Source organism: Abramis brama (assembly GCF_963993115.1).
Source record: "Abramis brama genome assembly, chromosome: 2".
Lineage (NCBI taxonomy): Eukaryota > Metazoa > Chordata > Actinopteri > Cypriniformes > Leuciscidae > Abramis > Abramis brama.
The window spans coordinates 48,970,950-48,982,995 of NC_139964.1; the positions used below are offsets into that span (position 1 = coordinate 48,970,950).

At 36.4% G+C, this 12,046-nt stretch overlaps 1 protein-coding gene across 1 annotated transcript in view; it reads left to right on the top strand.

Annotated features, from left to right (window-relative positions):
* Nucleotides 1–1,446: 1,446 nt before the first annotated feature.
* The window catches only part of cxxc4 (CXXC finger 4), a 46,442-nt gene continuing 35,842 nt past the window's right edge, over nucleotides 1,447–12,046 (top strand). The window contains exons 1-2 of the mRNA XM_084096590.1: nucleotides 1,447–1,667; nucleotides 2,954–3,892. Coding sequence (XP_083952716.1) covers nucleotides 3,068–3,892 — 825 coding nt within the window. The 5' untranslated portion in view covers nucleotides 1,447–1,667; nucleotides 2,954–3,067. The remainder of the gene's footprint in view (nucleotides 1,668–2,953; nucleotides 3,893–12,046) is intronic.

A 12,046-nucleotide genomic window follows, 5' to 3' on the forward strand; every position in this document is an offset into this window, starting at 1 on the left:
ATTTAAAATTCTTGTTTCATTTTTTGGAGTGAATATTAATACATATTAGTGCATATTAGAGTCAAAGGTTTTTACAGAGGGGATTTTGGATATCTCTTTTTAACACTACACAAATCAGAAAATACTGTCAAACAGCCAAAAATAAAATAAAAAAATCGCCATTTTTGGGGAATAAAATGTTGTGTAAAAACCTTCAGAATATAGATAAGAATAAAACTGTAAAGTTTGGTGTATGTAAGTGTTACTGAAGTGGATATTTCTGGCTCAAGAGGAAAAACTCATTTTGAGAAAACGGCTTTTAAATATATATACTGTAATTGAAATCTACAGACGCAAATAGATAAAGTGCTCTAAAAGATACAGTTAAAAGTGTATTTTGGATGTTTTCTGTCCACTAGTCTAAAATACACTATGAAAAGCCAAAAAGCCTGAAATCTCAAAATTGATAGATGCATGAAAAAACACTGTTTTTGCCTGTAGTGTCTGCCCCCAATTTTATTTAAATTGTCTACATGTTAATAATAATAATAATAATAATAATAATAATAATAAATGTTATTTATAATGCGCCTTTCACATACTCAAAGCGCTACGCTATGTTAGATGTCTTCAGACAGAAGACACTTTAACACCTCATCAAGAAACTGAATAGAAAATACTTTACACTGTCTATTGTAATTACTCTAGAAATTACTAAGTACAAAATAACCTAGCATGTAAAGTACACAATTAGCGATATTGTGCATTTGTTACCTTAAAGGGATAGTTTAAAGGGATGTTTTTCCAAACCTGCATTATTTATTCAGTGGAACATAAAATATATTCATAAAATATTCACTTTCTTTTTTAGGACCCTGATTTTCTTCATAATAGCTTATTTTGTAGGCTATTCCACAGGTTTTAAAATACATGACTGTGGATTTTTCCTTTTCATTGAGTGAATGTTCCCTTGTATGGTACTGTTTCTAACCTTACATTTAAAATGACTTTTGTTAGTGTAAATAAATGTAGCTGATTTCATTGAAGTCAAGAAAATTTAATTATAATTTTGACTTGAATAAAACCAGTTTGTTTATGTTTTTGTCACATGAAGCTTAGTGTACCAGACATTTCGTTTTAACCAGTGTACTTTGGCTAATTGTTGTGTCACACAACCTAGTGAGCTGACTGCCTTTTTGACAGTGTTATGAACCAGGGTGTCTAAAGCTTATATAAAAATATTTTGTGTAACTGCTTTTAAATACACTTAATATTGTAATTCATTACATGTAATATCTGATAGATACTGTAAAGAGTTACCAACCAGATAGCGAGAGAAAGCACGCTGTTTCCCGGTGGCGATTGATGAGCATCCCCCTCCCCAGAGCTCCTGGTGTTTCTATAGTAATTTCCAGCCAATGATCAGTTGGTGTCCACATCCCCATCCTCCTCACCTCAGCACCAATCAGCCACACACAGCGACAGGAGACACCTCACCTCCAGTCATCGCTCCACGGACAACAGCCTCAACCCGGACGCCATCACAAACATATACCTTTCCTTCTACTTTTCTTCGCATGAACAATGGCGTTTTGTGCGTAAAGATGGTGTTTGTGTAGTGATCACTCGGCGCGTGTTTATTGTGTGTTCATCGCAGTAATGTGCTGCTCTAGTGTCTGGATTGTCTGGTAGGTGATGCTCTTTCATTTTTTTTTTTCGCTTAGCGATAGTGGCGCATGTTTTCTGAATGTCCACTTTTTATTATTTATTTCGGGTGGTTTTGTAGGCACCAGAGTGATTAAATCCCATTATGCAATTTGATATGTGTCTCGGGCTGTAATCGAAGGCACAGTTGTCTACTCTCGACCTCTTTCTGTCTCCTCTGAGTATCGGATATTTCGTATTCTCTGAACTTTGTTTACAGCTTGAACATCGACGTTTTAAAAGCAACTTTTACTTAAAACAAGTGATGATAACAATAGTAAACAAATAATTTGCATCATCAGTACAGTGTGGATTGTTTCTCAGAACAGATAAAACTTATTGCGCTTGCAAGTGTAAAGTCATATTTGTTACTCAGTTTTGTTCTTTTTGCCTTTAATAAGGAAGTTATAAAAGAGCATGAGACTCTTTAACAAACTTAATAAAGAAACATTACTTGCTTCATGTGAGGTCTCAAATGATTAATGAAAGGGTCTTAGATGGGTTTCCAGTATTGTCTCTCAGGTGGAAATGCACGATTAAATTTAGATTCAGATGTTCACAGTGCTTTGAATTGCTGTAGTCTTCTTGCTGTGTAGTATAGACAGTCAGTGAGAGATTCTAGAGAAAGGTAATGCAAGAAGAGGAAGATGTGTCTAATGGGCTTTTATCTGTGGCAACAAAACCCAGCCAGTCTGGGAGATCGGAAATGGATCCCCCTACACACTACAGTTGTCAAGGTCTGCGAGAGAGCCCAACAAAGCATCTTTGTATCATTGGGTGAATCTTGACAATGTGATTCATTTTTCTACAAATTTTCATAAGAACTTGCTTGATGCATGATTACATGTATGATTTTGTGAAAATACGAGACTTCTATAGTTTGAGGCTGCTTATATTTAAGATATTATCGAAAAACTTTTTTTTTACGTAAAATGTGCATGAATGTTTTTTTTTGTTTTTTTTTTCTATTATGATGCTACTTATTTGTAGTGGTCCTATTCTAAAATTACTGTAATTTTACTGTACTAATCATATGATTTTCACATATGCAAATGTCTGTTTTCTGTTGTTATGCAACATTAAAGTTTCATAGCTACAATGGTAAGTCACAAGATTAGAATCCCAATTTTATGACTAAAGCAATCAGTAATTCACAATTTTGACGTGTGAATTAAAAAGCTTTCACTAGATTTGAGTGATTTGGAAGTGCCAGATGATGACCAGTAAATGTTTGTCACTTGTATCCGTAATTGTTGTTCTCTTGTTTTAGTGGAGAGGATAAACCAGGATGGTAACGTCTTGTGTCTAACAAGCTTCACCTTGACAAAAACCAACTGCTACCCTCCCCCAAATATTTCTTGTGAGCGCTTGAAACTTAGCAGTCATGTCTAATCTTAACAACGCACTTTGCATTGAAAGTGGCCAAAGCACAGACGTGTCACTCTTGCAAAAGGATAATCTTCAGGACAGTGGATTAAGCCAGCTGTTGGATTACAATGCCGAAATGGAAAGGTACAGGTCGTTTGCAAACTTTTACAAAACTAATGGGGCATTTCCACAGACTGCTAAGATTGCCCGCATAACGACACCAATTTTTCCCAGCGCCAGAATCGGTGTGTCCCCTTGGAACTGTGATAACAGCATGCTCTGGGGAAGGAAATCAGCAGCAATAAACCCTAATAGGACCAGCATGCATAGAAATGACTCCCAAAGGCCGGGGAAACCTGGCGTGCCGCCAGAGACGCTGCAAATGGCAAATAATAATTTCCTCTCTAGCTTATCCCCTGAACACTGCAGACCTTTAGCAGGAGAATGCATGAACAAGCTGAAATGCGGTGCTGCTGAAGCAGAGATAATGAATCTCCCGGAACGTGTTGGAACTTTTTCCGCTATTCCGGCTTTAGGGGGCATCTCATTACCTCCCGGGGTCATCGTCATGACAGCCCTTCACTCCCCCGCAGCCTCAGCAGCCGTTACAGACAGTGCGTTTCAAATTGCCAATCTGGCAGACTGCCCACAGAATAATTCCTCTGCATCCAGCGGAAACCCAGCAAAAAAGAAAAGGAAAAGGTGTGGGGTCTGCGCGCCCTGCAGGAGGCTAATCAACTGTGGAGTGTGCAGCAGTTGTCGGAACCGTAAGACGGGCCACCAGATCTGCAAGTTTCGGAAATGCGAGGAGCTAAAAAAGAAGCCTGGCTCATCACTAGAGGTGAGACGACGGCTCAGACACCACACTCCCCCTCCCTCCCTCCCTCCCTCCCTCCCTCCCTCCCTCCCTCCGTGCACTCAAAAGCATTAACCTTTCCTTCTAGTCACGTTTCTAAGCCCTTGAAAATTGTTTCCATGCCCACCCATGCCTGAACATCCCCCCGGCTTCTCAAATCTGCCTACCCGCCTAGCCTAATTGGCAGTAATTAGGGGTGTTTGTGCGGAGCGCAAGCTGAGCTTGGCTCAGACACCCCTAATTGCTGCCAGTCAGGCTGGGGCTGGAACGCATCCGAACAACCCAGGGCTTGGCTCTGCTCCAAGCTGAGCTGGGAAATGGTTTTCAGCAGAGAGCCATCCTTCTCTGCTCTTGGTCATTTTAACCAATTATAGAAACTGTCTCCTGACGAGGCTAGTCGATCTCCCCCACAATGAGAGCAATAGGAAAATTCCTGCTACTGTTCTTCTATCACACTTGGGATGTGGAAAGTCTAGATTCTCTTCCTGATGTCCTTACACACTGAAAAGAAAATAGCAAAAACAATTAAACGGATTAACCACTTTTTATTATTTCTGACATGAAAGTTCTATAAAATGTCCTATTTTCAAGGGCTTACAGGCAGTGATTTATCCATAATTTTGGTCCAAGTAAAATACAAATATAACAGTCCAACAAATACCTTAAAAATACAAATTTGGGTGTATTGGTGTGTGTATGTTTGCATGAGAGTGGACAAATAGAGGATATATTTCTTGAAAGAATTTAGTTCAGCAAACAAAGGCTCTGTTTACACATGGTATGAACATTCATCTTGTGTGAGGTGATGTGGACAGTGCAAAACACAAGTGTAAACAGGTTGCAATGCACCATTATCTGATCTTACACAATTACACATTGGGACACATATGGCCTCGTTTACACTGTCAGTGAAATGTGACCCAATTCCGATTTTTTGCTCATATTTGACACAGATCGGATGTGTTCTATGACAGTGTAAACAGGAAAAAAACGCATGCATTCGGATATTTCAAGATCGGTTTCAGGCCTCATTCATATGTGGAAATAAATCAGATATAAATCGGATATGTGCCAATGCGACTGTCATGTAAACAGGCAGATCGGATTTTCTGAGGCTATCTCCGCGGTTTAATGACGAGAGAAATCCAGACGCGCTTCTGCAAAGGGATGGATGGCCCGACGAAACGTTGTGTCGTCGTAGGAGAGGAATGTGGACAAACGTTGACACAACATATCAAAGGTTGGCTTGCTCATCCTAAAATTTCGGACCCACTGCTTCTCGTTAAAGCCCACTACAATATGCTCCCACCAGACCTGAGATCTCTCTCACACACAATAACTCAAGCATATGCACAGGCTGCAATGATGGCACTTTTCGTCCTCCGCCTCATAATCATGGTGATGTTTGGCGAACTTCGCATATATCGCAGAGCTAGCATTTTGCGTTCGTCCATCTGTGTCAGATAATTTAACCCTTTAAGCATGCGCGATGTTTCAGAATTCAGATAGTATGGCAAGTGTAAACACATTAATCGGATATGGGTCACAATTGAAAGAACGTGTAAACGGACTGTCAACAAAATCGGATATAGGCAACAAATCAGAATTGGGCATCAAGACCTGCAGTGTAAACGAGGCCTAAAGGCACATATATTTGTAGTGTAAACGCTAATATGTCCTAATGCTAATTGGACATCATCGAATGACTGCCTACTCACCTAATATTCAATCAATGAACAAAAACAAAGGATTAAAAATTGCACATTGACTTGTATGTCTGATGCCAACATTCAGTAACTTTCCATTCAATGAAATACAATCACAAGTGGTTACAGGAAATGCATTTGAGAGGAATTTAAAAACAGCACCTAAGCATATATTCACGTAGAAGTACTTGCTAAAGTAATTCTCCACCTGCTAATTAAGTGTATGGAAAGATTTTTTAATAAAGGTTTCTTAAATGTGACCCTGAATCACAAAACCAGTCACAAGTCGCACGGGTATATTTGTGGCAATGACCAACAATACATTGTATGGGTCAAACTTATCGAATATCCAAAAATCATTAGGATATTAAGTAAAGATCATGTTCCGTGAAGATATTTTGTAAATTTCCTACCATAAATATATAAAACATTTATTTTTGTTAGTGAATGCAGCATAATCGCGAACATAAATGGACAACTTTAAAGGCGATTTTCTCAATGTTTTGATTTTTTTGCACCCTCAGATTCCAGATTTTCAAATAGTTGTATCTCGACCAAACATTGTCCTGTCCTAACAAACCATACATCAACGGAAAGCTTATTTATTCAGCTTTCAGATGATGTATACATCTCAATTAAAAAAAAATGACCCAAGTGACTGGTTTTGTGGTCCAGGATCACAAATGTGTTGACTTGTGTGCAGGTTAAGGTTGCATGTGAATACAGTTTGTTACATGTGTTTGGTGTTGTAACAGCTAGGATAAAGTTGTTCTACTTTCTTCTCATTACTTTACCATGAATGTACAGGCCAAGTTGCTAATAACAAACTAAGCATTGTTGATGTAGTTGTCATGTGTGAAAGGTGAAGTGTGTAGATTTTTCGATTTTAAAATACTTAGCTTAATATGGAGAGACAATATGGAAACCATTTACAGTTTGATTTCCAATTAAAAGTTTAAGCAGTGCTCCTCTGTGGCACTTTCAAAATATTCAGTCTTTAAATATCCTGTCAGTTTGGCTGACCAGTGGCAGACTTGTTCTGGTATGAAAACCTGATTGAAAACTTTTTTTGCTTTTCCATTTGGTGCCTCTTATGGAACAGAGGTAACAGACTTCACCTTAAGTGTATTCATATGTCTAAAATTAAGAAATTATGGCAGTTTTTAATTTTTTTGTATGGGATTCTGGGTTGTGGAATACTGTTCTGTCCTGTAGAATACAGTTTTGAGTTCTGTAGCACAAACTTCCTTGGTGGAAGTTTTAATGAACATGTTACTTTAGGTGTAGATGGACTGATACAGAGATTAATCTATCTAGATCTAGAAGGGTACGGAGGTGTAGATATCATGTTCAGTGACCATTATTAGAAATATAGATTGGGGAGCTGTGGAAGACAAAGAAAAAAAAACTATAATAACTGTATATATGTTCATATTTTAAGTAAATCCTTAAAATGCTAATCATTTGATCAAAAATGATAGTCAAGACTTTTACATTCTTATAAAGAAATATTTTGAAAATATAACTGTTTTCAAAATTGACAATAAGAATATTTGAATGAGTTCTGAAGAATCATGTGACACTGAAGACAAGTAATGACTGTTGAAAATTTAGCTTTGCCATCACAGGAATAAATTACATAATATATTCAAATAAATAAAAAACAGTTATTTTAAATTGTAATAACACTTCATATTATTACTGTTTTTACTGTATTTTTGATAAATTAAATATAGGAGAAACCTGATCACATTTATTTATAATGCTAAGGTTATGTTTTTTTCCCCCCGTCCGTGATAGGTCTTTATAGACTCTTTGTTGTTGTATTCAATGTGTGAGGTATGATCAGAGTTTGCTGTAAGACTGATTTGCATCCTCTGCCCACACACAGTTCCTTCATTAATTTATATTGAGCCAACATGTGTAATGACCAGTATAGGAGAACCATGTGTCTTTACACAAGCGTCTGCAGACACATTCAAACTAAGATACACTCTTTTTTTATTTATAATTGACTTGCTCCCAATAAGCCTATACGAACAGATACATAACCCACAAACACACATATGTAGAACCAGCTGATTGGACCTTTTGCTGCTAACAAATGATAAACTCACAGTAAGCAGCTGGATGTTGCTGTCAGTGTTTTGCACCTGGGAATCACCCTGAACTAATTATATCTTAAGCGGCAGTGGAAAATGCAAATTAGAATTTTACTTACACCCCTGAAATCGGAGAGCCAATTTAATCTAATACCGCCTTTAATTTAGCACGCTAATGCAAGACCCCGGAGGATTACCCTGTGTCACTGCTCTGCTGTTTCTCTCTCTCTCTCTCTCTCTCTCTCTCTCTCTCTCTCTCTCTCTCTCTCTCTCTCTCTCTCTCTCTCTCTCTCTCTCTCTCTCTCTCTCTCTCTCTCTCTCTCTCTCTGCCACCAGAATGGATTAGTCTAGTAGAGTCATCTTATCTTTTCTAACATTTCCTGAGCTTGCTTTGGGTCCAGTAATGCTCCAGGTTAGTCAGACAGTTTGAGTTGACAGTTTTGTGTTGGAATTTTTTAAAGATGTTGATCAAGAGGCTGTGTGCTTACATAAACCAGGATCTATGTTGGAAATTGATTGGTTTTACTTTTATTTACAGTAATATGTCACATGTAATGTCTGTTTAGGACATGAAGCAACTGATAATTTTCTGTCATCGTGAAAACATGAACACTTCTGTATAGTGTGTAATGTAAGCAAAAATTGCTGTTTTTTATAGTAATGCGTGAGGAGAGATTTAGTAATACAACAGGGCTTTTCATCTTAGTGATTATGAGAGGTACCACAGCTTAAATGCTGCATAAATTATATATTTTTTTTTGCTTGAGGAAATTAAAGAATTTTGTTTGTTCTATGAATTGGACCATTTTTGTATCATTTATTCACAAACATGTCATTAAAAACCAAACATATAGTATGCACAGTAAATGACACGCTCAAAATATCACAAAAAACAGAAACAGACTGTAAAATTTGAAAATTTGATGGTTCACCCAAAAATCGGGGTCGCGATAATCGTTATAAATCTGAATGATTCTTTCTTCTGTGGAAAATAATAGAAGATATTTTGAGAAAGGCCTCAGTGTTTTTTCAATGATCACCAAACCAATATTCTTGTGTTCAGCAGAAGTATGAATAAGAATGCATACAGGTTTGAAATGACATGAAGATGAGTAAATTATGACACTGAAATATGTACTATATTCAAACCAATGTGATTGATCAAGAGTACCAATGGCGTTTAGCATCACTGACAATACTTCTGGTATGGTACTTTTGAAGCAGTAGATTTGGAAGATAGCGCAAAATGAAGTAAAAATTTTACTTCATTTTGCGCTATCTTCCAAATCTACATGTAATGTAAAGCTGGAAATGTTCCCCTCCACCACAATTTTCAAATCTTACAAATACAAATTGTAATTTGTGGAGACGTTTGCAGTGGTGGATACAAATCAAGTAGGTCCTACATGAAAAGGGTAAAAGTACAGATACCCCAATAAAATATTACACCAGTAAAAGTATTAAGTACTCCTATTCAGTTTTACTTGGGTGAAAAAATAAAAAGTACTGACTGATGAAAGTTGATTTGTTTTGAAATTTTATATAATCCTACTACACAAAATGTGGGGGTATACTACAAGACACATAGATAGAGCTTAAATTGGCTACAGCTCAGTCTGACATCATCATGATGGAGTTGCCAACACTAAGGAAGATTATTCAGACACTTGTTTACACATTAAATAAAACATTTAATTTTATTATGTGTCATTCACTGATACTACCCTACTGATAATTACCTATAATTCAAGTGTGCAAACAAGTGAAAATAATAAAATATACCATATAGTAGAAATGAGGAAAAACTAAATTTGTGTAAATGTGTTTTGACAAATATAAACGTACAATATAAAAACATCAAAATGTATTCATATTGTAAGAAGAACGCTATAAAAACATACTAGTTTAACATCATTTAAAATTGCTACGGTGGCGGGGAAGATGCATGGGCATTACAGTTTTTCTCAGTCGCTATGGTACATTTCTCAAATCATCCTCGACATTTGCAAAACAGTAAGTGCATTTCTCAAAACAATTCGTACAAATAGCAAAACACCATGGATTACCTGCAAAAGCCAGTCTCTTGCTCAAAATCCTTAGTTCATCTCTCAAAAGTAAATATCTGTGTCAATGAACATGTCAGTGCCATCAGAATGACAAGTCCTTGTGTCATTGTGTACGGATAAGACTTTCAAAATAACAAAAATTGCTCAGTCATGTTGTCAATAAAACACTGCACTCTGTATTACCTGATGTAAACTATGGCAACAGTTTGGATGACAGTTACTGTATTGAAATGTACAAAGCTGCACTTCTTCTGTATGCCATATATCCATTTCAAAAATACAAATTTACACACTACTGTACGTGAGTTATTGATTGAAAGAGACGGGATAGGATTCACACTTACACTTTTACTAGTGGTCTAACAAAAAAAAAAGGAAGAAAAAAATGGTTTCTCATTGGTTGATCTACATTCTCTTCATTAGTGAAAGTATACGATGAACTAATTACTAGATGTTTTGAGGGGTAAGACTATTGCACAGAGAACTATTTAATACATTTTGAGCAACATGGCATTAGCAACTGATAATGTAGGAAACCGCAGACAATTGTACATAATCAATTGCAAGAATGTACCAAAGCAATCACAGCTTGTTCAAAAGAATGAGAAACTGCTTTTATGATGTCCACAAGTGACTAGATGATGTGGAGGTTGAACAAGTAGTTTTGAGAATTTCATTTCTTATCTGAGAAATGCACCAAAGCGACTGAGAAAAACTGTAATTTGGATTTTTTGGATGGGCATAAAATTCGGCATTAGTAACTTGCTTTTTTACGCCATCACTCAAGCCCAATGTTCAGTGCGATTTGTGAACCGATTTAACAGATTAACTGAAAAGAATCAGGTCATTCAAGAATCGGACACCATTATCAAGTCGCAGAGCGGGTGGTGATTTCTTCAGTTTCAAATAACTAGGAACGAAATGTTATTATTAAATTTAGTGGAGTAAAAAGTATGATATTATGCACTGGAATGAAGTGAAGTAAAAGTTTATATATATATATAAAAAAAAAATACTTTGGTACTGTCCACCACTGGGTTTCTGTTTTTATTTTCGGCAAATATTTTCCACCAGTTCTGTCGCCCAAAATCCCAGCGCTCTACACAATGTGCTACAACATTGTTGCTGAATGTATTGTTTTTGCTTGTGCTACCAATTAAGACCAAAACGTAATCGGACATGCCTGGCCTGTGCCCTTACCATGACGCCTGGCATCTCCTCTGACCTGGCTTGATTTAACATCTCCAGATCACTGGCGAAAGCAACTCATTATCATTGGCCGTTTCTAGGATGGGGAGGGGTGGCGGATCATTGGAGGATGGTCAGGGTGAAAGTGTAGGTGCTGGGAACGTTAATGTGTGGCACTTTAAATTTTAAACAGGTGACTGTAAATAATTGATAGCTAGTTCTGGCTGAGAAGTTAAATGGTTCCCCCATCATTGCAGTGACCTGTTTGTGAGGAAAGTCAACGCATTTACATTAAGGGCATAGATAATATGCCAACATTTCATATATTTTGTTCCACATTTCAGTAACATTTACTGATTCAGTTATTGGTACACTTAAAAAACCCTAATGAAAGAAAAAATACTTTTGACAAATTTGAAAAATTGTGTCACATGAGATCAAGGCTCATATATACCCTTGTGGAAAAAAAAGTACACTTTAGAATACTTTTAAAAAGAGTACTTGAGACAGAAATTATATACTTTAAAAGTATATACTTAAATGCAAACTGAATGTTATGTTTTTGGACATATTAATCGCAATTAAATGAAAATGTATTATAGTTTAAATTTATCTTAAATGCAATTAGTATTTAAGAATGTTAGAAATTTAGAATGTTTTTTTGAACAATTAAAGTAGGACGTAAGTATAATCTTTATGTAATTTCATTATTACTTCTTTTGTCTTTGAAACATGTACTGTGTACTGCTGAAGTGTACTGCTGAATGTACTGATAAGCATTTATTGTAAACTAAAATTACATAAAATGCCAGTTTTAGACAGTCTCATTCTGAACTGAAATCTTTTGCATTACTTGATGCTGAATCCAACACTACTGTTGCTCAATAACCATTTTATCATTTTAATCACACTATATCTCAGCACACTACAGCATGGAAGACTGTGATATGGTCAAATTACTTGAGTCTCCTCTGAATTTCCGTATTACATATTTGGGTATGAACAATGCACTTAAAAATAGGATGTGCAGGATTTACTTTGAAACAGTTTTCACTCAGAAAATACTAGTAACTTTCA